This window comes from Pseudophryne corroboree, chromosome 6 (genome assembly GCF_028390025.1).
Source record: "Pseudophryne corroboree isolate aPseCor3 chromosome 6, aPseCor3.hap2, whole genome shotgun sequence".
In the NCBI taxonomy this organism is placed as follows: domain Eukaryota; kingdom Metazoa; phylum Chordata; class Amphibia; order Anura; family Myobatrachidae; genus Pseudophryne; species Pseudophryne corroboree.
In genome coordinates this window covers 47357707-47382578 of record NC_086449.1, presented here as the reverse complement: position 1 = coordinate 47382578, position 24872 = coordinate 47357707, and the positions used below count along the sequence as shown (strand labels likewise).

Genomic DNA, 24872 nt, shown 5'->3' with positions numbered 1-24872 from the left:
AACCAGACTGTTCGGTGAGACCCATTCTAAATTTGAAATCCTTGAACACTTATATAAGGAAGTTCAAGTTCAAAATGGAATCGCTCAGGGCGGTTATTGCAAGCCTGGAAGAGGGGGATTATATGGTATCACTGGACATCAAGGATGCTTACCTACATGTCCCCATTTACCCACCTCACCAGGAGTACCTCCGATTTGTGGTACAGGACTGCCATTACCAATTCCAGACGTTGCCGTTTGGTCTGTCCACGGCACCGAGGGTATTTACCAAGGTAATGGCCGAAATGATGATACTCCTTCGAAAGAAGGGAGTTATAATTATCCCGTACTTGGACGATCTCCTTATAAAGGCGAGGTCCATGGAGCAGTTGTTGGTCGGAGTAGCACTATCTCAGGAAGTGCTACAACAGCACGGCTGGATTCTGAATATCCCAAAGTCGCAGCTGGTTCCTACGACGCGTCTGCTGTTCTTGGGTATGATTCTGGACACAGAATAGAAGAAGGTGTTTCTCCCGGAGGAGAAGGCCAAGGAGTTGTCATCTCTGGTCAGAGACCTCCTGAAACCAAAACAGGTGTCGGTGCATCACTGCACGCGAGTCCCGGGAAAGATGGTAGCTTCTTACGAAGCAATTCCCTTCGGCAGGTTCCATGCAAGGATCTTTCAGTGGGATCTGTTAGACAAGTGGTCCGGATCGCTTCTGCAGATGCATCGGCTGATCACCCTGTCCCCGAGGGCCAGGGTGTCTCTGCTGTGGTGGCTGCAGAGTGCTCATCTTCTCGAGGGCCGCAGATTCGGCATACAGGACTGAGTCCTGGTGACCACGGATGCAAGCCTCCGAGGTTGGGGGGCAGTCACTCAGGGAAGAAACTTCCAAGGACAATGGTCGAGTCAGGAGACTTCCCTACACATAAATATTCTGGAACTAAGGGCCATTTACAATGCCCTAAGTCAAGCAAAACCCCTGCTTCAAAACCAGCCGGTGCTGATTCAGTCAGACAACATCACGGCGGTCGCCCATGTAAACCGACAGGGCGGCACAAGAAGCAGGATGGCAATGGCAGAAGCCACAAGGATTCTCCGATGGGCGGAGAATCACGTGATAGCACTGTCAGCAGTGTTCATTCCGGGAGTGAATAACTGGGAAGCAGACTTCCTCAGCAGGCACGACCTCCACCCGGGAGAGTGGGGACTTCATCCAGAAGTCTTCCAGCTGATTGTAAATCGTTGGGAAAGGCCACAGGTGGACATGATGGCGTCCCGCCTCAACAAAAAGCTAAAAAGATATTGCGCCAGGTCAAGGGACCCTCAGGCGATAGCTGTGGACGCTCTAGTGACACCGTGGTTTATGTGTTCCCTCCTCTTCCTCTCATACCAAAGGTACCGAGGATAATAAGAAAGAGAGGAGTAAGAACTATACTCATCGTTCCGGATTGGCCAAGAAGAACTTGGTACCCGGAACTACAAGAAATGATCTCAGAGGACCCTTGGCCTCTGCCGCTCCGACAGGACCTGCTACAGCAGGGGCCCTGTCTGTTCCAAGACTTACCGCGGCTGCGTTTGACGGCATGGCGGTTGAACGCCGGATCCTGATGGAAAAGGGCATTCCGGTTGAAGTCATTCCTACGCTGATAAAAGCTAGGAAGGATGTGACAGCAAAACATTATCACCGCATATGGCGAAAATATGTTGCTTGGTGTGAGGCTATGAAGGCCCCAACAGAGGAATTTCAGCTGGGTCGATTTCTGCACTTCCTACAGTCAGGAGTGACTATGGGCCTAAAATTGGGATCCATAAAAGTCCAGATTTCGGCCCTGTCTATTTTCTTTCAAAAAGAACTGGCTTCACTGCCTGAAGTTCAGACGTTTGTTAAGGGAGTGCTGCATATTCAGCCCCCTTTTGTGCCTCCAGTGGCACCTTGGGATCTCAACGTTGTGTTGGATTTCCTAAAATCACATTGGTTTGAGCCACTTCAGACCGTGGAGTTGAAATATCTCACGTGGAAAGTGGTCATGCTTTTGGCCTTGGCTTCGGCTAGGCGTGTGTCAGAATTGGCGGCTTTGTCATGTAAAAGCCCCTATCTGATCTTCCATATGGACAGGGCAGAATTGAGGACTCGTCCCCAATTTCTCCCTAAGGTGGTATCAGCCTTTCATTTGAACCAACCTATTGTGGTGCCTGCGGCTACTCGGGACTTGGAGGCTTCCAAGTTGCTGGACGTAGTCCGGGCCCTGAAAATCTATGTTTCCAGGACGGCTAGAGTCAGAAAAACTGACTCGCTGTTTATCCTGCATGCACCCAACAAGCTGGGTGCTCCTGCTTCTAAGCAGACTATTGCTCGCTGGATCTGTAGCACGATTCTGCGGCTGGACTGCCGCATCCTAAATCAGTAAAAGCCCATTCCACGAGGAAGGTGGGCTCTTCTTGGGCGGCTGCCCGAGGGGTCTTGGCTTTACAACTTTGCCGAGCTGCTACCTGGTCGGGATCAAACACATTTGCAAAATTCTACAAGTTTTGAAACCCTGGCTGAGGAGGACCTTGAGTTTGCTCATTCGGTGCTGCAGAGTCATCCGCACTCTCCCGCCCGTTTGGGAGCTATGGTATAATCCCCATGGTCCTTACGGAGTACCCAGCATCCACTAGGACGTCAGAGAAAATAAGAATTTACTCACCGGTAATTCTATTTCTCGTAGTCCGTAGTGGATGCTGGGAGCCCGTCCCAAGTGCGGACTTCTGCAATACTTGTATATAGTTATTGCTTAACTATAGGGTTATTGTTCTGAGCCATCTGTTGAATGAGGCTCAGCTGTTGTTCATACTGTTAACTGGGTATAGTTATCACGAGTTGTACGGTGTGATTGGTGTGGCTGGTATGAGTCTTACCCTGGATTCCAAATCCTTTCCTAGTAATGTCAGCTCTTCCGGGCACAGTTTCCCTAACTGAGGTCTGGAGGAGGGGCATAGAGGGAGGAGCCAGTGCACACCAGATGTAGTACCTAATCTTTCTTTAAAGAGTGCCCAGTCTCCTGCGGAGCCCGTCTATTCCCCATGGTCCTTACGGAGTACCCAGCATCCACTACGGACTACGAGAAATAGAATTTCTCTAACGTCCTAAGTGGATGCTGGGACTCCGTAAGGACCATGGGGAATAGCGGCTCCGCAGGAGACTGGGCACAACTAAAAGAAAGCTTTAGACTAACTGGTGTGCACTGGCACCTCCCACTATGACCCTCCTCCAGACTTCAGTTAGAATCTTGTGCCCGGCTGAGCTGGATGCACACTAGGGGCTCTCCTGAGCTCCTAGAAAGAAAGTATATTTTAGGTTTTTTATTTTACAGTGAGATCTGCTGGCAACAGACTCACTGCAGCGAGGGACTAAGGGGAGAGGAAGCGAACCTACCTAACTGGTGGTAGTTTGGGCTTCTTAGGCTACTGGACACCATTAGCTCCAGAGTGATCGACCGCAGTACCCGACCTTGGTGTTCGTTCCCGGAGCCGCGCCGCCGGCCCCCTTACAGAGCCAGAAGCAAGAAGTGTTCCGGAAAATAGGCGGCAGAAGACTTCTGTCTTCAACAACGTAGCGCACAGCACTGCAGCTGTGCGCCATTGCTCCTCATGCACACCTCACACTCCGGTCACTGATGGGTGCAGGGCGCTGGGGGGGGGCGCCCTGAGGGCAATATAAGACACCTTGGTTGGCAAATCTACACCATATATAGTCAGGAAGGCTATATAGGTGTAAAAATACCCCTGCCAGAATTCCAGATAAAGCGGGAGAAGTCCGCCGGAAAAGGGGCGGGGCTATCTCCCTCAGCACACTGGCGCCATTTTTCCCTCACAGCTCCGCTGGAAGGACGCTCCCTGGCTCTCCCCTGCATTGTGACAAGCTACATAAGGGTAAAAAAGAGAGGGGGGGCACTAAATTTAGGCGCAGTATATATATATATATATATATATATATATATATATATATATAATATAAGCAGCTATAAGGGAAAAAACACTCATTTATAGAGGGATCCCTGTGTTATATAGCGCTCTGGTGTGTGCTGGCATACTCTCTCTCTGTCTCCCCAAAGGGCTTTGTGGGGTCCTGTCCTCTGTCAGAGCATTCCCTGTGTGTTTGCGGTGTGTCGGTACGGCTGTGTCGACATGTTTGATGAGGAGGCTTATGTGGAGGCGGAGCAAATGCCGATAAATGTGATGTCACCCCCTGCGGGGTCGACACCTGAGTGGATGGTTCTGTGGAAGGAATTACGCGACAGTGTCGACTCCTTGCATAAAAGGTTTGACGACATACCAAATATGGGACAGCCGGCTTCTCAGCCTGTGCCTGCCCAGGCGTCTCAAAAGCCATCAGGGGCTCTAAAACGCCCGCTACCTCAAATGGCAGACACAGATGTCGACACGGATACCGACTCCAGTGTCGACGACGATGAGACAAATGTAACTTCCAATAGGGCCACACGTTAAATGATTGAGGCAATGAAAAATGTGTTGCACATTTCTGATGTTACCCCAGGTACCACAAAAAAGGGTATTATGTTTGGAGAGAAAAAACTACCAGTTGTTTTTCCTCCATCTGAGGAATTAAATGAAGTGTGTGAAGAAGCGTGGGCTTCCCCCGATAAGAAAATGGTAATTTCTAAGAGGTTACTAATGGCGTACCCTTTCCCGCCAGAGGATAGGCAACATTGGGAAACATCCCCTAGGGTGGATAAAGCGCTCACACGCTTGTCAAAGAAGGTGGCACTACCGTCTCCGGATACGGCCGCCCTGAAGGAATCTGCTGATAGAAAGCAGGAGGCTATCCTGAAGTCTATATATACACACACAGGTGTTATACGGAGACCAGCTATTGCGTCAGCATGGATGTGCAGTGCTGCAGCTGCGTGGTCAGATTCCGTCAGAAAATATTGATACCCTAGACAGGGACACTATATTGCTAACCGTAGAGCATATTAAAGACGCAGTCTTATACATGAGGGATGCACAGAGGGATATTTGCCGGCTGGCATCCAAAATAAGTGCAATGTCCATTTCTGCCAGGAGAGGGTTATGGACTCGGCAGTGGACTGGAGATGCAGATTCTAAAAGGCACATGGAAGTTTTGCCTTATAAGGGTGAGGAGTTGTTCGGGGATGGTCTCTCGGACCTAGTTTCCACAGCAACAGCTGGGAAGTCAGCATTTACCCCATGTTCCCTCACAGCCAAAGAAAGCACCGTATTATCAGGTACAGTCCTTTCGACCCAATAAGGGCAAGCGGGTTAAAGGTGCGTCCTTTCTGCCCAGAGGCAGAGGTAGAGGGAAAAAGCTGCAGCATACAGCCTGTTCCCAGGAGCAAAAGTCCTCCCCCGCTTCCTCTAAGTCCACAGCATGACGCTGGGGCTCCACAGGCGGAGCCAGGTACGGTGGGGGCCCGTCTCAAAAATTTCAGCGATCAGTGGGCTCGCTCACGGGTGGATCCCTGGATCTTTCAAGTAGTATCTCTGGGGTACAAGCTGGAATTCGAGACGTCTCCCCCCCCCCCGCCGTTTCCTCAAATCTGCCTTGCCAACAACTCCCTCAGGCAGGGAGGCAGTGTTAGAGGCAATTCACAAGCTGTATTCCCAGCAGGTGATAGTAAAGGTGCCCCTACTTCAACAAGGACGGGGTTACTATTCAACAATGTTTGTGATGCCGAAACCGGACGGTTCGGTGAGACCCATTTTAAATTTGAAATCCTTGAACACATATATAAAAAAATTCAAGTTCAAGATGGAATCGCTCAGGGCGGTTATTGCAAGCCTGGACGAGGGGGATTACATGGTATCACTGGACATCAAGGATGCTTACCTGCATGTCCCCATTTACCATCCTCACCAGGAGTACCTCATATTTGTGGTACAGGATTGTCATTACCAATTCCAGACGTTGCCGTTTGGTCTATCCACGGCTCCGAGGGTATTTACCAAGGTAATGGCCGAAATGAGGATACTCCTTCGAAAGAAGGGAGTTTTAATTATCCCGTACTTGGACGATCTCCTGATAAAGGCGAGGTCCAGGGAGCAGTTGTTGGTCGGGGTAGCACTATCTCGGGAGGTGCTACAACAGCACGGCTGGATTCTAAATATTCCAAAGTCACAGCTGGTCCCTACGACATGTCTACTGTTCCTGGGGATGGTTCTGGACACAGAACAGAAAAAAGTGTTTCTCCCGGAGGAGAAGGCCAAGGAGCTCTCATCTCTAGTCAGAGGCCTCCTAAAACCAAAACAGGTGTCGGTGCATAACTGCACGCGGATCGTGGGAAAGATGGTAGCTTCCTACGAAGCAATTCCATTCGGCAGGTTCCATGCGAGAACCTTTCAGTGGGACCTGTTGGACAAGTGGTCAGGATCACATCTTCAGATGCATCGTCTGATAACCCTGTCTCCAAGGACCAGGGTGTCTCTGCTGTGGTGGCTGCAAAGTGCTCATCTTCGAGAGGGCCGAAGATTCGGCATACAGGACTGGGTCCTGGTGACCACGGATGCCAGCCTTCGGGGTTGGGGGGCAGTCACACAGGGAAGAAACTTCCAGGGACTATGGTCAAGTCAGGAGACTTCCCTACACATAAATATTCTGGAACTGAGGGCCATTTACAATGCCCTAAGTCAGGCAAAACCCCTGCTGTAAAATCAGCCGGTACTGATCCAGTCAGACAACATCACGGCAGTCGCCCATGTAAACCGACAGGGCGGCACGAGAAGCAGGATGGCGATGGCAGAAGCCACAAGGATTCTCCGATGGGCGGAAAATCACGTGTTAGCACTGTCAGCAGTATTCATTCCGGGAGTGGACAACTGGGAAGCAGACTTCCTCAGCAGGCACGACCTCCACCCGGGAGAGTGGGGACTTCATCCAGAAGTCTTCCAACTGATTGTAAACCGTTGGGAACGGCCACAGGTGGACATGATGGCGTCCCGCCTAAACAAAAAGCTAGAAAGATATTGCGCCAGGTCAAGAGACCCACAGGCGATAGCTGTGGACGCTCTAGTGACACCGTGGGTGTACCGGTCGGTTTATGTGTTCCCTCCTCTTCCTCTCATACCAAAGGTACTGAGGATAATAAGGAGAAGAGGAGTAAGAACTATACTCATTGTTCCGGATTGGCCAAGAAGAGCTTGGTACCCGAAACTGCAAGAAATGATGTCAGAGGACCCATGGCCTCTGCCGCTCAGACAGGACCTGCTGCAGCAGGGGCCCTGTATGTTCCAAGACTTACCGCGGCTGCGTTTGACGGCATGGCGGTTGAACGCCGGATCCTGAAGGAAAAGGGCATTCCGGAGGAAGTCATTCCTACGCTGATTAAAGCTAGGAAAGAAGTAACCGCAAACCATTATCACCGCATATGGCGAAAATATGTTGCGTGGTGTGAGGCCAGGAAGGCCCCAACGGAGGAATTTCAGCTGGGCCGTTTCCTGCACTTCCTACAGTCAGGGGTGACTATGGGCCTAAAATTGGGTTCCATTAAGGTCCAGATTTCGGCTCTATCGATTTTCTTCCAGAGAGAACTGGCTTCTCTACCTGAAGTTCAAACTTTTGTTAAGAGAGTGCTGCATATTCAGCCCCCTTTTGTGCCTCCAGTGGCACCTTGGGATCTCAACGTGGTGTTGGATTTCCAAAAGTCACATTGGTTTGAGCCACTTCAGACCGTGGAATTGAAATATCTCACGTGGAAAGTGGTCATGTTGTTGGCCTTGGCTTCGGCCAGGCGTGTATCAGAATTGGCGGCTTTGTCATGTAAAAGCCCTTATCTGATTTTCCATATGGATAGGGCAGAATTGAGGACTTGTCCCCAATTTCTCCCTAAGGTGGTATCAGCCTTTCATCTGAACCAACCTATCGTGGTGCCTGCGGCTACTAAAGACTTGGAGGCTTCCAAGTTGTTGGACGTAGTCAGGGCCCTGAAAATGTATTTTTCCAGGACAGCGGGAGTCAGAAAGACTGACTCGCTATTTATCCTGTATGCGCCCAACAAGTTGGGTGCACCTGCTTCAAAGCAGACTATTGCTCGCTGGATCTGTAGTACGATTCAGCTTGCACATTCTGCGGCTGGACTGCCGCATCCTAAATCAGTGAAAGCCCATTCCACGAGGAAGGTGGGCTCTTCTTGGGCGGCTGCCCAAGGGGTCTCGGCTCTACAACTTTGCCGAGCAGCTACTTGGTCGGGGTCAAACACGTTTGCTAAATTCTACAAGTTTGACACCCTGGCTGTGGAGGACCTAGAGTTTGCCCATTCGGTGCTGCAGAGTCATCCGCACTCTCCCGCCCGTTTGGGAGCTTTGGTATAATCCCCATGGTCCTTACGGAGTCCCAGCATCCACTTAGGACGTTAGAGAAAATAAGAATTTACTCACCGGTAATTCTATTTCTCGTAGTCCGTAGTGGATGCTGGGCGCCCATCCCAAGTGCGGATTGTCTGCAATACTTGTGTATATAGTTATTGCCTAACTAAAGGGTTATTGTTGAGCCATCTGGTGAGAGGCTCTGTTATGTTCATACTGTTAACTGGGTATAGTATCACGAGTTATACGGTGTGATTGGAGTGGCTGGTATGAGTCTTACCCGGGATTCAAAATCCTTCCTCCTTGTGTCGGCTCTTCCGGGCACAGTATCCTAACTGAAGTCTGGAGGAGGGTCATAGTGGGAGGAGCCAGTGCACACCAGTTAGTCTAAAGCTTTCTTTTAGTTGTGCCCAGTCTCCTGCGGAGCCGCTATTCCCCATGGTCCTTACGGAGTCCCAGCATCCACTACGGACTACGAGAAATAGAATTACCGGTGAGTAAATTCTTATTTACCGGTGAGTAAATTCTTATTTTTTCTAACTACTTGACTGCTGAATTATTTTCCCAAAACGCTGCCAGGTGCATGGTGGGGTGGGGAGTTATTTACATTTCCCGGGGCTACTGCTCCTATGTGCGACACTGGGTGGGTGGTCCTGCTGTGCTGATCGATCGGGAGCACTGCAGACCCTGCGGGGGTGCAGGGAGAGAGAAGGGCCGGGAGGTCTGTGATTGGTGGCTGCAGGAAGATTGTCTTCCAGCAGCCGGACTCTGTATCTGACTGCTCGCTTCGTCACTGCCTGGTGTGCTCACAAATGATGTGGCCATGCTAGGTAAGTGGATAAATTATATCCTTACAGCCAGTTGCCTCCAAGCGTCCTTTCCTGTATCCAATCAGCCGCCAAGTAGTTTACACCGTGTTGCTTTGCTCCTCGAGTTGCAGGGTAGCTTATTTATTTTACTTTCTCATATGTCCTAGAGAATGCTGGGGTCCACTTCATGACCATGGGGTATAGACTGTTCCGCAGGAGCCATGGGTACTCTTAAGACTTTTCAATGGGTGTGAACTGGCTCCTCCATCTATGCCCCTCCTCCAGACCTCAGTTTTAGAAATGTGCCCAGGCAGACTGGGTGCACTCTAGGGGAGCTCTACTGAGCTTCTCTGAAAAGACTTATGTTAGGTTTTTTATTTTCAGGGAGAACTGCTGGCTACAGGCTCCCTGCATCGTGGGAGTGAGGGGAGAGAAGTAGGAACCAACCTCCTGAAGAGTTTCATGGCTCTGCTTCTGGCTGACAGGACACCATTAGCTCCTGAAGGGTACTGAGCGCTAGCCGTGTCTAGATGCTCACTCTGACAGCAAGCCGTCACCCCCCCCCCCCCCCCTCACAGAGCCAAAAGACAGGTGAGTAGAAGAAGACAGATCTTCTATGAAGTAAAGTGACGGCTGAGGTACAGCGCGGCCGGCGGGAGCGCAGCGTGCCATTGCTGCCCACACACACAGGCACTGGGGGGGGGGGCTCCTGGCAGCAAAATACCTATATAAAAACTGGCAAAAAGGGGGCATAAGATGCCCAGGCACAGCCTTACCCCCCCCAAGAATAAATATTATGCATAGTCTCTGAGGTAAAAACGCGCCATTGCGGCAGTGTAGCTTCTTCCAGCACACCACTGCTCAGCGCCATTTTCTCTCCTCAGGCTGCAGAGACCACGCTGGTACTCCTCCACTTCTGACTATGCACCCTGATACTTGTAAAGGGGGGGGCACGAGCGGTTTTTGGTGCTTTACAAGTGTGTTTTACTGTGTATAAAGCGCTGCATGTCAGTGGGCATTCTGTGTTCACAGGCATTAGATACTGGCACTGGGGTTGTTAACTGACTGCTCCTAAACTGTGTCCCTCTGACAGATTTTACTGTGGGTCTGTCCCCTATAAGTCCCAGTGTGTCTGTGTGTGTGTGTTGTGCACGTGTGTAAGACATGTCAGAGGCAGGGAGTTCCTCCCCGGAGGAAACCATTTTAGGGACACAGAGTTGTAATGTGGTGGCGCTGCCGGCACACCAAGAGCCTGCATGGGTGAAAGAAATACGTGATAGTATGCATCATATCAATAGGAGATTAGATAAGTCTGAATCTCATGCTGAGTGCTGGAGAAAATCTGTGGAGGATGTGATTTTTCAGGGTTCTGTTCTTTCATCCGCAGGCGACCCCTCTGGGTCACATAAGAGACCATTTGCGAATATTGTGAATACTGATACCGACACGGAGAATGATTCTTGTGTCGACGATAGTGACTCCAGAGAAATAGATCATAAATTGGCAAAAATATACAATATATAGTTGTAGCTATAAGGGAAGTTCTGGAAGTCACAGAAGCCACTGCTGTTCCTCAGGAGAAGGCTTATTTCTATAAAGAAAATAAATCTAATGTCACTTTCCCTCCTTCCCAAGAGCTTAATACTCTCTTTGAAGGGATGTGGGTGAATCCCGAAAAGAAATTTCGTATTCCCAAGAGAATTCAGATAGCTTATCCTTTCCCGATGGAGGACAGGAAAAAATGGGAGTCACCCCCTGTGTTAGACAGTGCACTGTCCAGGTTGACAAAGAATGTAATTCTCCCTGCATCTGGCACGGCTTCACTAAAAGAGCCGGCAGACCGAAAGATGGAAACTACATTGAAATCCATTTATGTTGCCAATGGTACTCTGCTCAGGCCCACAATTGCTTGCGCGTGGGTGAGTCGCGCTATTGAAAAATGGTCAGAAAGCGTGTCATCAGAAATTGACACGATTGATAAAGATGAGATACTCCTTAAGTTTAGGGAATATCAAAGACGCTGCCGCATACATGCTAGAAGTGATGAAAGATATTGGACTATTAAATTCACAAGCCACTACAATGGCAGTATCGGCTCGGCGGGCATTGTGGATTTGCCAGTGGAACGCGGATGCAGATTCCAAAAGAAATATGGAGGCTCTCCCATATAAAGGTGAGGCCTTTTTTGGCGATGGACTGGATGCGTTAGTCTCTGCGGCTACCGCAGGTAAGTCGACATTTTGCCCTCTGCACCGGTAAAAAAGACATATCACCCTCGCATGCAGTCCTTTCGGGCCAATAAATACAAAAAAGCGAGAGGTTCCCCCTTCTTTGCAGGTAGGGAAAGTGAAAAGGCCACAGCAGCTTCAGGTTCCCAGGAGCAGAAGTCTACCCCTACTTCTGCCAAATCTTCAGCATGACGCTGGGGCTTCTTTGCGGTAGGCCGCTCGGGTGGGGGCACGTCTCAAACTGTTCAGCCAAGGTTGGATTCTGTCTGGCCTGGATCCCAGGGTGTTGCAAATAGTGTCCCAGGGATACAAGCTGGAGTTTCAAGACGTTCCCCCATGCCGATCTTTCAAATCGACCTTGCCAGCTTCTCTTCCGGAAAGGGAAGCAGTAACATCGGCAATCCAAAAATTGTCAGGATCAGGTCATAGTCCTGGTACCTTTGTCACAACAAGGGGAGGGGTTTTATTCAAGCCTTTTTGTAGTTCCGAAGCCGGACGGCTCGGTCAGACCGATCCTAAACCTAAAAAACCTGAATCTCTACTTGAAACGGTTCAAGTTTATAATGGAATCACTGATGGCAGTGATTTTCAGTCTGGAGGAGGGGGACTACATGGTGTCTGTAGACATAAAAGATGCTTACCTGCATGTTCCCATTTATCCTTCTCACCAGGCTTATCTGAGATTCGCGGTTCAGGGTTGCCATTACCAATTCCAGACATTACCTTTCGGTCTCTCCACGGCGCTGAGGGTATTCACCAAGGTGATGGCGGAGATGATGGTTCTCCTGCGTCAAAAAGGAGTCCATATAATTCCTTATCTAGACGATCACCTGATAAAGGCGAGATTCAGGGAGCAGTTGTTACAAAACATCACACTCTCCCTGTCAATACTCCAACAACACGGTTGGATCATAAATTATCCAAAGTCACAGTTGGAACCGACGACAAGATTGTCTTTTCTCGGGATGATCCTGGACACAGAAGTTCAGAGAGTTTTTCTTCCGGTGGAAAAGGCTCTAGAAATCCAGAGAATGGTAAAACAGATATTGAAACCAACAAGTGTGTCGATCCATCAGTGCATTCGGTTGTTGGGAAAGATGGTAGCGGCCTATGAGGGCATACAGTTTGGCAGGTTCCATGCCAGAGTTTTCCAGTGGGACCTGTTGGACAAGTGGTCGGGTTCCCACTTACACATGCACCGAAAGATAATCCTGTCGTCGAAAGCCAGGATTTCACTCCTGTGGTGGATACACGTCTCTCAACTGCTAGAGGGACGCAGATTCGGGATTCAGGACTGGCTCCTGGTAACCACGGATGCAAGTCTCCGAGGCTGGGGAGCTGTCACTCAGGGGGAAAGCTTCCAAGGAAAATGGTCAAGTCAGGAAGCCTGCCTTCACATAAACGTGCTGGAATTGGGAGCCATTTACAACGGCCTTCAACAAGCGGTACATCTTCTTCAAGATCATCCCGTGCAGATCCAGTCAGACAATGTAACAGCAGTCGCGTACATAAACAGGCAGGGCGGAATGAAAAGCAGAGCGGCAATGGCAGAGGTGACGAAGATCCTCCTCTGAGCAGAAAGACATGTAAAGGCTCTGTCGGCAATTTTCATTCCGGGAGTAGACAACTGGGAAGCAGACTTCCTCAGCAGACACGATCTCCATCCAGGAGAGTGGTACCTCCACCACGAAGTCTTCGCAGAGGTGACAAGTCTTTGGGGAGTTCCTCAAGTAGACATGATGGCATCTCGTCTCAACAAGAAGCTTCAGAAATATTGTTCCAGGTCGAGAGACCCTCAAGCAATAGCAGTGGATGCACTGGTGGCCCAGTGGGTTTTTCAGTCGGTGTATGTCTTCCCTCCACTTTCACTGATTCCAAAAGTTCTCAGGATCATAAGGAGAACAAGAGTTCGAGCAATCTTCATTGCCCCAGACTGGCCAAGGAGGACTTGGTACCCAGATCTTCAGGAGTTGCTCATAGAAGATCCTCGGCCTCTTCCTCTTAGCAAGGACCTGCTGCAGCAGGGGCTGTGTGTGTATCAAGACTTACCGCGGCTACGTTTGACTGCATGGCTGTTGAGCGCTGGATCCTAGCCCGAAAGGTATTCCCTTATTCAGGCCAGGAAAGGAGTAACGTCGAAACATTACCACCGTATTTGGAGAAAATATGTGTCTTGGTGTGAATCCAAGAAGGTTCCTACGGAAGAGTTTCACTTAGGACGTTTTCTCCATTTTCTGCAGGCTGGTGTGGAGGCGGGCCTACGATTGGGATAAATCAAGGTCCAGATTTTGGCCTTGTCGGTGTTCTTCCAAAAAACAATTGTCCTCTCTACCAGAGGTTCAGACCTTTGTGAAAGGGGTTCTGCACATCCAGCCTCCATTTGTGCCTCCAGTGGCACCATAGGACCTTAATGTGGTGTTGCAGTTCCTTCAATCGGATTGGTTTGAGCCTCTACAAGAGATAGAGTTGAAGTTTCTCACTTGGAAAGTGGTGATGCTTTTGGCATTGGCATCAGCACGGCGGGTGTCTGAATCGGGGGCCTTGTGTCATAAGAGCCCTTACCTGATCTTCCATGAAGATAGGGCAGAGTTGAGAACTCGTCAACATTTTCTTCCAAAGGTGGTTTCCTCTTTCCACATAAACCAACCTATTGTGGTGCCAGTAGTTACTGACATGTTCACTGAGTCAAAGTCTCTAGATGTGGTTAGGGCTTTGAAGATTTATGTCGCTAGAACAGCTCAAATACGGAAAACAGAGTCTTTGTCCTGTATGCTCCCAACAAGATTGGGTGTCCTGCTTCCAAGCAGACTATTGCGCGTTGGACCAGAGGTACGATTCAGCACGCTCATATTACGGCTGGATTGCCGTTACCGACGTCGGTGAAGGCCCATTCCACTAGGAAGGTGGGCTCATCCTGGGCGGCTGCCCGGGGAGTCTCGGCAAAGTTTGCCGAGCAACATCTTTGCCGAGCAGCTACTTGGTTGGGGTCAAACACATTTGCAAAATTCTACAAGTTTGACACTTTGGCCGATGATGATCTCAAGTTCGGTCAATTGGTGCTGCAGGGTCATCTGCACTCTCCCGCCCGTACTGGAGCTTTGGTATAAACCCCATGGTCATGAAGTGGACCCCAGCATCCTCTAGGATGTATGAGAAAACAGGATTTTGATACCTACCGGTAAATCCTTTTCTCTTAGTCTGCAGAGGATGCTGGGCGCCCGTCCCAGTGCGTACTTTACCTGCAGTTTTGTTCATTAGGTTACACATGTTGTGTTAGTTTCAGCATGTTGCTGTAATTGGTTCATGCCTGTTGGCGTGTGTTATGTTGAATTCTATGTTGTGCGGCATGGTTGGGGTGTGAGCTGGTATGAATCTCACCACTAGTATTAAAGTAAATCCTTTCCTCGAAATGTCCGTCTCCCTGGGCACAGTTCCTATAACTGAGGTCTGGAGGACGGGCATAGAGGGAGGAGCCAGTTCACACCCTTGAAAAGTCTTAAAGTGCCCATGGCTCAAGCGGAACCATCTATACCCTGTGGTCATAAATTGGACCCCAGCATCCTCTACGGACTAGGAGAAAAGGATTTACCGGTAGGTATCAAAATCCTGTGGTTTTTTGTTTGGTGGGGGTTGTTTAAAAAATAATGTGAAAATTAACATAACTTTGTGCTTGATTAACTTGATAACACGTGGCATGGTGGGTCACTTTTCAGTGCCATGTATCATCTTCAAAAGCTTGGTGAAACTTTAATGTGCAAGGGAGGATGCTGGTGCATTGGATCGGTACGTCAGCCGTAGCCATCTAATCAGCTTCATCCGCTTTCCCAGAGCATCACTTACAATAATTGTTATCCCCGTAGAGGCATCGGATGCTGACATTGGCAGGGAGGAGCATTCCCGAATCGGGGGTTATTCCGGTTTGTTGTCAAACCAAAAATAGCACACTCCTTGGCAAAATCATGCTGCACTGCAGGGGAGGCAGATGTAACATGTGCAGAGAGAGTTAGATTTGGGTGGGTTATACTGTTTCTGTGCAGGGTAAATACTGGCTGCTTTATCTTTACACTGCAATTTAGATTGCAGATTGAACACACCACACCCAAATGTAACTCTCTCTGCACATGTTACATCTGCCCCACCTGCACTGCACATGGTTTTGCCCATTGGTGTGCTTTTTTGGTTTGCTAACAAACTTGAATGAAGGCCCTCCGTGCTTCTCAAATCCCTGAGGATCACGTTTGGGAACCACTATGTTAAAGTAATAGATAATTGGTTGAGGTTTACTCTAGGGACAGATGTCGGTGTTTCTCAAATCCCGTCCTCGTGTTACACTAAAAATGCAAGTTTTCCATTATCTGGCTCTGTGAGGACTGAGTATGAGAAACACTGGCTCCTGGCTGTACAAGTCTTGGGAATGGAACGTCAGCTTGCTGTTTAGGTGGAGTTCATTTAAAATAATTTGTGTTTATTTTTTACAAAATCTCCCCAGTTTGGAGCAATTATCCATTCCCAGGCGGTCACTAGGTTTATATGTCATTAGTTGCTGTGTTTTGCTGCCTGATTAAATGTGAAGATCAGTCTCCCTTCAATGTCTGTCCCTGGTATTTTCTCAACACAGGAAGAAATGCGTGACGCAGAGTCCATGTTGGCAGACTTTAACGACTGTCCTCCGGATGATGACAAAGTCCCGGAACCTGTCACGTGACCCGCTACGTTCCCAAAGCCCTGGATCCTTCAGTTCCTCTCATGACCCATTTTGTATTTAAAAAAAGTGCCCTCTACCGAGACGCAATCCCTCCAGAAATACACGACCGCGTCCCGTAAAAACGTACTGCGTTCCACCTCTCCACAGTGGACTTTTCTACCGTGTAGTCTTTGCCGAAAAAGTGTACCGCCACCTTCTCGTACATATGGTTTTTTTAACTATTTAGTTCACTTTTTTTTTTTTTTAAGCAAAAGTCCATTTCCTCGTTTCAGTTTTGGCTCCAAACTTGAGATGTTTTTTTGGTTGTTGGTAAAATGTGTGAATTTTCGAAGGAGAATTGTTTTTTTTTTTTTTTTTTTTTTTCTTGTACTGTGTGAATATATGATCTTTGACCTTATATTGTAATGCACTGATTCGCCTGTCCCTGCCACACAAATTGTAGCACTTCAACAAGCACATCATATGCATCAGCTAGTTTAGGTGACTGGTAATGCTTAAAAAATTTTTAAAAAAACCACCCACTGACAGCAATTTGGGAGTCTTAACCAGCAGTTTTCTACCCAGCGTTTCAATATTTTATCATTATATTGCAAAAAATCTCGAAAAATGGGTAGGAAACTACCCACCTGGGCCAAAATGGGTTAAGCAGCCTTCAACCAGTCCTATTAGGTCCTCAAGGCTTGGTGATGTCACTAGTGTTTAATAAGTTGCTAGGCAACACTCACATGCATACTGCAGGTGCACAAAATGGCTGCCTACCCTCTTGAGCTTCGGTTACCCAACGGTCATATCAAAGTACCGGCGGCATTGTTTGTGAGAAGTCACACAATGCCCTGACTGTTGCTCGTTGTGTATACCATGCTACATGACGGTATATTACCTCCCCATAATACGGTTTCCACAAGCCAATAATAAGTGGCTGCTCTGGGCACACGCATGTGTCCCAAGTGTTACATACTCGCATGTGATGATGATGATGTCTGATATTTTTGTTTTGGTGACTATTTTCACAATAAAATTGGTATTTGGCAGAGTAGTCTAATTATTCACTGATCGCCGTGGAGATTTTTTTTTTTTTTCTTTTCTCCTTTGGGGTTGGGGGGCTGGGAGTAATTCATTTTCATGAGACTGGGTGGTGTATATGGTATGTAGAGGTTTGTCTGAGGGAATAGTGTGATGATATGAGCATTGTGTGAATGTTTGAGGGAATTGGGTAATATTGGTGTGGGAGATATCTGATGACAGATGGGGGGGGTGGTATGGGAGACGATTCTGTGAGGAGATATATGATGGGATGGTTTGGCAGATGGTTGTGTGAGCAGATATGATGGGATGATTTGGGGAAGATGATTGTGTGAATAGATGGGGGAGTGGTATGGCAGATGGATGTGTGAGGAGACAAGGTGATGGTGGTACCGTATAGCACATGGTTGTGAGAGGAGACGTGGGTGGTGGTGGTTCTGTATGATAGGTGGTTGGATGAGGAGATATGGGTTGTGGTATTGTATGGTAGGTGGTTGTGTGAGGGGATGTAGTGGTATTATATGGCAGATGTTTGTGAGAGGAGACGGGGTTGTACTGTATGGCAGATGGTTGTGTAAGGAGATAGGGCAGTGGTAGTATGGCAAATGGTTGTGTGAGGAGATGGGTGGTGGTATTGTATGACAGGTGGTTGTGTGAGGAGATGTGGTGGCATATGGCAGATGGTTGTGTAAGGAGACGGGGCAGTGGTAGTATGGCACAACATTGTGTGAGGAGATGGAGTGGTAGGAGAAGGGAGTGTTGTGCTTGGGAATAGGGTGGTACTGTGTGGCACATGGTTTTGTGAGGAGACAGGTTGGTGTTGGTATGTTAGATGGTTGTGTGTGGAGACTGGAAGATGGGGGTGGTGGTAGGAGGGGTTGGGTTTTTAATGCCGGTGGTCAGAATACCAACCGTGGTTTCCTGACGGTATGAATCCTGACGGGGAAGGTAAGTATACTTACCTTCCCCCAATGCCCCCCTAACCCTCCCTTCCTGTATCCAAGCCTATCCCTTCCCCCACAGCCTAACCCTCCTCAGTGTTGCTGAGTTCTATTTAAAACAAACTCCATCTTTATGAGATTGAGACGTTTCTCTGTGTTCCCTGTATGTTGGCACAGTCCCTGTGTGTGGGTGTAGAGGGCTGCTGTCCCTGTTTTATGAAGGGGTAACCCTGTGTACGTTTAGAGAGGAGATGGTTACAGAATGTTGAAAGTGGAGTGTGCTACAGCATCACCTCCCCACTTCATTCCCTAGCCAAGATGGCCACTACTGGTGCATGTGAGGCGCCATCTTGCAACTGTGTATGAGCTACATGGTGGTGGTGGACGGACGTCCTCCATTCAGCTTCTGAGACTAGTTAGGTTGGTTCATCCGCTGTTCCAGAGACCTGCACCGCTACTCTGAGAGAGGACAGTTACCAGCGAGCTGTCTGCACCCCTGCTCTGCTCCATTGCTGAACCAATATCTGTAACAGTGAGTACGGCTTCACATGCACAAATAAACCACAGAGCCTGGTGACGGTACCTGACTGGTCACTGCCTACACAGGAACCGCTGTTGTGTACAGTACTCTGCTCACCCTCAAGATTGCACACACATGCCTAATACAGAAGGGGGTGGTTGTGGGTACAGAGGGTGGATTGGGGTGGGGTGTCCTGTTCTTGTTGGGTACTGTCTCTGTATATGCTTACAGAGGGAATATATGTTTGTGCTGCACGTGTGTTTGTGTATTGGTGCAGAGGGGTATGGTGCTGTCCTTATGTGTGACTATGGAGAGGTGCTGCTGTCCCTATATATGGTTACAGAAGGAATGTGTGTTGGCCCCTGTGTATATGGTTACAGAGGGGTAGGGTGCTGGCCCTGTGTGTGGTTACAGTGGAGAGATGATGCAGTCCCTGTGTAGGGTTACAGTGGAGAGATGATGCAGTCCCTGTGTAGGGTTACAGTGGAGAGATGATGCTGTCCCTGTGTATGGTTACAGTGGAGAGATGATGCTGTCCCTGTGTAGGGTTACAGTGGAGAGATGATGCTGTCCCTGTGTAGGGTTACAGTGGAGAGATGATGCTGTCCCTGTGTAGGGTTACAGTGGAGAGTTCATGCTGTCCCTGTGTATGGTTACAGTGGAGAGATGATGCAGTCCCTGTGTATGGTTACAGTGGAGAGATGATGCTGTCCCTGTGTAGGGTTACAGTGGAGAGATGATGCTGTCCCTGTGTAGGGTTACAGGGGGAGGTGATGCTGTCCCTGTGTAGGGTTACAGTGGAGAGATGATGCTGTCCCTGTGTAGGGTTACAGTGGAGAGATGATGCAGTCCCTGTGTATGGTTACAGTGGAGAGATGATGCTGTCCCTGTGTATGGTTACAGTGGAGAGTTGATGCTGTCCCTGTGTATGGTTACAGTGGAGAGATGATGCTGTCCCTGTGTAGGGTTACAGTGGAGAGATGATGCTGTCCCTGTGTAGGGTTACAGTGGAGAGTTGATGCTGTCCCTGTGTAGGGTTACAGTGGAGAGATGATGCTGTCCCTGTGTAGGGTTACAGTGGAGAGATGATGCTGTCCCTGTGTAGGGTTACAGTGGAGAGTTGATGCTGTCCCTGTGTAGGGTTACAGTGGAGAGATGATGCTGTCCCTGTGTATGGTTACAGTGGAGAGATGATGCTGTCCCTGTGTAGGGTTACAGTGGAGAGATGATGCAGTCCCTGTGTAGGGTTACAGTGGAGAGATGATGCTGTCCCTGTGTAGGGTTACAGTGGAGAGATGATGCTGTCCCTGTGTAGGGTTACAGTGGAGAGATGATGCTGTCCCTGTGTAGGGTTACAGTGGAGAGATGATGCAGTCCCTGTGTAGGGTTACAGTGGAGAGATGATGCTGTCCCTGTGTATGGTTACAGTGGAGAGATGATGCTGTCCCTGTGTATGGTTACAGTGGAGAGATGATGCAGTCCCTGTGTATGGTTACAGTGGGAAGGTGATGCAGTCCCTGTGTAGGGTTACAGTGGAGAGATGATGCTGTCCCTGTGTATGGTTACAGTGGAGAGATGATGCAGTCCCTGTTTAGGGTTACAGGGGGAGGTGATGCTGTCCCTGTGTAGGGTTACAGTGGAGAGATGATGCTGTCCCTGTGTATGGTTACAGTGGAGAGATGATGCAGTCCCTGTGTAGGGTTACAGTGGAGAGATGATGCTGTCCCTGTGTAGGGTTACAGTGGGAAGGTGATGCAGTCCCTGTGTAGGGTTACAGTGGAGAGATGATGCTGTCCCTGTGTATGGTTACAGTGGAGAGATGATGCTGTCCCTGTGTAGGGTTACAGTGGAGAGATGATGCAGTCCCTGTGTATGGTTACAGTGGAGAGATGATGCTGTCCCTGTGTAGGGTTACAGGGGGAGGGGGTGATGCTGTCCCTGTGTAGGGTTACAGTGGAGAGATGATGCTGTCCCTGTGTATGGTTACAGTGGAGAGATGATGCTGTCCCTGTGTATGGTTACAGTGGAGAGATGATGCTGTCCCTGTGTAGGGTTACAGTGGAGAGATGATGCTGTCCCTGTGTATGGTTACAGTGGAGAGATGATGCTGTCCCTGTGTATGGTTACAGTGGAGAGATGATGCTGTCCCTGTGTAGGGTTACAGTGGAGAGTTGATGCTGTCCCTGTGTATGGTTACAGTGGAGAGATGATGCTGTCCCTGTGTAGGGTTACAGTGGGAAGGTGATGCAGTCCCTGTGTATGGTTACAGTGGAGAGATGATGCAGTCCCTGTGTAGGGTTACAGTGGGAAGGTGATGCAGTCCCTGTGTAGGGTTACAGTGGGAAGGTGATGCAGTCCCTGTGTATGGTTACAGTGGAGAGATGATGCTGTCCCTGTGTATGGTTACAGTGGAGAGATGATGCTGTCCCTGTGTAGGGTTACAGTGGAGAGATGATGCTGTCCCTGTGTAGGGTTACAGTGGAGAGATGATGCAGTCCCTGTGTAGGGTTACAGGGGGAGGTGATGCTGTCCCTGTGTATGGTTACAGTGGAGAGATGATGCAGTCCCTGTGTAGGGTTACAGTGGAGAGATGATGCTGTCCCTGTGTATGGTTACAGTGGAGAGATGATGCTGTCCCTGTGTAGGGTTACAGTGGAGAGATGATGCTGTCCCTGTGTAGGGTTACAGTGGGAAGGTGATGCAGTCCCTGTGTATGGTTACAGTGGAGAGATGATGCTGTCCCTGTGTATGGTTACAGTGGAGAGATGATGCAGTCCCTGTGTATGGTTACAGTGGAGAGATGATGCTGTCCCTGTGTATGGTTACAGTGGAGAGATGATGCAGTCCCTGTGTAGGGTTACAGGGAGAGTTGATGCAGTCCCTGTGTAGGGTTACAGGGAGAGTTGATGCAGTCCCTGTGTAGGGTTACAGGGAGAGTTGATGCAGTCCCTGTGTAGGGTTACAGGGAGAGTTGATGCAGTCCCTGTGTAGGGTTACAGGGAGAGTTGATGCTGTCCCTGTGTAGGGTTACAGGGGGAGGTGATGCTGTCCCTGTGTATGGTGACAGTGGAGAGGTACTACTGTCTCTGTGAATGTTTAGAGAGATGTGATGCTGTCCCTGTGTATGGTTACAGAGTGTTGCTTTGCTGTCCCTGTGAATGGTTACAGTAGGGAGGTGATACTGTCCCTGTGTGTAATTACAGAGGAGTGTGGTGCTATCCCAGTGCATGGTTACAGTGGGGTGGTGATGCTGTCCTTGTGTATGGGTACAGAGTGGTGCTGTCCCTGTGTATGGTTACGGTGGGTGAGGTGATGCTGTCCCTGTGTATGGTTACAGTGGGCGAGGTGATGCTGTCCCTGTGTATGATTACGGGATGGGGGGAGGGGGTGACGGTGATGCTGTCCCTGTGTATGGTTACAGTGGGGTATGATGATGCTGTCCCTGTGTATGGTTGCAGTGAGGGGGTGATGTTGTCCCTGTTTATGGTTACAGTGTGAGGAGGTGCTGCTGTCCCTGTGTATGGTTACAGTGAGGGGGGGGTGCGCAGTCCCTGTGTATGGTTGCAGTAAGGGGGGGAGGGGGTGATGGTGATGCTGTCCCTGTGTATGGTTACAGTGGGGGAGGTGACGCTGTCTCTGTGTATGGTTACAGTGGGAGGAGGTGCTGCTGTCCCTGTGTATGGTTACAGTGGGGTATGGTGATGCTGTCCCTGTGTATGGTTGCAGTGAGGGGGGTGATGCTGTCCCTGTTTATGGTTACAGTGAGAGGAGGTGCTGCTGTCCCTGTGTATGGTTACAGTGGGGGAGGTGACGCTGTCCCTGTGTATGGTTACAGTGGGGGAGGTGCTGCTGTCCCTGTGTATGGTTACAGTGGGGAAGTGATGCTGTCCCTGTCTATGGTTACAGTGGGGGAGGTGATGCTATCCCTGGGTATGTTTACAGGGGTTGGGGGAGGTGCCGCTGTCCCTGTGTATGGTTACAGTGGAGAGATGATGCTGTCCCTGTGTAGGGTTACAGTGGAGAGATGATGCTGTCCCTGTGTAGGGTTACAGTGGAGAGATGATGCAGTCCCTGTGTAGGGTTACAGTGGAGAGATGATGCTGTCCCTGTGTATGGTTACAGTGGAGAGATGATGCTGTCCCTGTGTAGGGTTACAGTGGAGAGATGATGCTGTCCCTGTGTAGGGTTACAGTGGAGAGATGATGCTGTCCCTGTGTATGGTTACAGTGGAGAGATGATGCAGTCCCTGTGTAGGGTTACAGTGGGAAGGTGATGCAGTCCCTGTGTAGGGTTACAGTGGAGAGATGATGCTGTCCCTGTGTATGGTTACAGTGGAGAGATGATGCTGTCCCTGTGTAGGGTTACAGTGGAGAGATGATGCAGTCCCTGTGTAGGGTTACAGTGGAGAGGTGATGCAGTCCCTGTGTATGGTTACAGTAGAGAGATGATGCAGTCCCTGTGTAGGGTTACAGTGGAGAGATGATGCTGTCCCTGTGTATGGTTACAGTGGAGAGATGATGCTGTCCCTGTGTATGGTTACAGTGGAGAGATGATGCTGTCCCTGTGTATGGTTACAGTGGGAAGGTGATGCAGTCCCTGTGTATGGTTACAGTGGAGAGATGATGCAGTCCCTGTGTAGGGTTACAGTGGAGAGATGATGCTGTCACTGTGTAGGGTTACAGTGGAGAGATGATGCTGTCCCTGTGTAGGGTTACAGTGGAGAGATGATGCTGTCCCTGTGTAGGGTTACAGTGGAGAGATGATGCAGTCCCTGTGTAGGGTTACAGTGGAGAGATGATGCAGTCCCTGTGTATGGTTACAGTGGGAAGGTGATGCAGTCCCTGTGTATGGTTACAGTGGAGAGATGATGCAGTCCCTGTGTATGGTTACAGTGGAGAGATGATGCTGTCCCTGTGTATGGTTACAGTGGAGAGATGATGCTGTCCCTGTGTAGGGTTACAGGGAGAGTTGATGCAGTCCCTGTGTAGGGTTACAGGGAGAGTTGATGCAGTCCCTGTGTAGGGTTACAGGGAGAGTTGATGCAGTCCCTGTGTAGGGTTACAGGGAGAGTTGATGCTGTCCCTGTGTAGGGTTACAGGGGGAGGTGATGCTGTCCCTGTGTATGGTGACAGTGGAGAGGTACTACTGTCTCTGTGAATGTTTAGAGAGATGTGATGCTGTCCCTGTGTATGGTTACAGAGTGTTGCTTTGCTGTCCCTGTGAATGGTTACAGTAGGGAGGTGATACTGTCCCTGTGTGTAATTACAGAGGAGTGTGGTGCTATCCCAGTGCATGGTTACAGTGGGGTGGTGATGCTGTCCTTGTGTATGGGTACAGAGTGGTGCTGTCCCTGTGTATGGTTACGGTGGGTGAGGTGATGCTGTCCCTGTGTATGGTTACAGTGGGCGAGGTGATGCTGTCCCTGTGTATGATTACGGGATGGGGGGGGGGGGGAGGGGGAGGGGGAGGGGGTGATGGTGATGCTGTCCCTGTGTATGGTTACAGTGGGGTATGATGATGCTGTCCCTGTGTATGGTTGCAGTGAGGGGGTGATGTTGTCCCTGTTTATGGTTACAGTGTGAGGAGGTGCTGCTGTCCCTGTGTATGGTTACAGTGAGGGGGGGGGTGCGCAGTCCCTGTGTATGGTTGCAGTAAGAGGGGGAGGGGGTGATGGTGATGCTGTCCCTGTGTATGGTTACAGTGGGGGAGGTGACGCTGTCTCTGTGTATGGTTACAGTGGGAGGAGGTGCTGCTGTCCCTGTGTATGGTTACAGTGGGAGGAGGTGCTGCTGTCCCTGTGTATGGTTACAGTGGGGTATGGTGATGCTGTCCCTGTGTATGGTTGCAGTGAGGGGGGTGATGCTGTCCCTGTTTATGGTTACAGTGAGAGGAGGTGCTGCTGTCCCTGTGTATGGTTACAGTGGGGGAGGTGACGCTGTCCCTGTGTATGGTTACAGTGGGGGAGGTGCTGCTGTCCCTGTGTATGGTTACAGTGGGGAAGTGATGCTGTCCCTGTCTATGGTTACAGTGGGGGAGGTGATGCTATCCCTGGGTATGTTTACAGGGGTTGGGGGAGGTGCCGCTGTCCCTGTGTATGGTTACAGGGGTTGGGGGAGGTGCTGCTGTCCCTGTGTATGGTTACAGGGGTTGGGTGAGGTGCTGCTGTCCCTGTGTATGATTACAGTGGGGGGAAGGGGTGGGGAGGTGCTGCTGTCCCTGTGTATGTTTAGAGTGGGGGGTGATGCTGTCCCTGTGTATGATTACAGTGAGGAGGTGATGCTGGCGCTGTCCCTGTCCCAGTGCATGGTTACAGTGAGGGGGGTGATGCTGTCCCTGTGTAT

The 24872-nt window shown here is 49.7% G+C and overlaps 1 protein-coding gene across 1 annotated transcript in view; it reads left to right on the top strand.

Annotated features, from left to right (window-relative positions):
- The window catches only part of PELP1 (proline, glutamate and leucine rich protein 1), a 90787-nt gene extending 73709 nt beyond the window's left edge, over window positions 1–17078 (top strand). The window contains exon 17 of the mRNA XM_063930955.1: window positions 15961–17078. Coding sequence (XP_063787025.1) covers window positions 15961–16047 — 87 coding nt within the window. The 3' untranslated portion in view covers window positions 16048–17078. The remainder of the gene's footprint in view (window positions 1–15960) is intronic.
- The last annotated feature ends 7794 nt before the right edge of the window (window positions 17079–24872 follow it).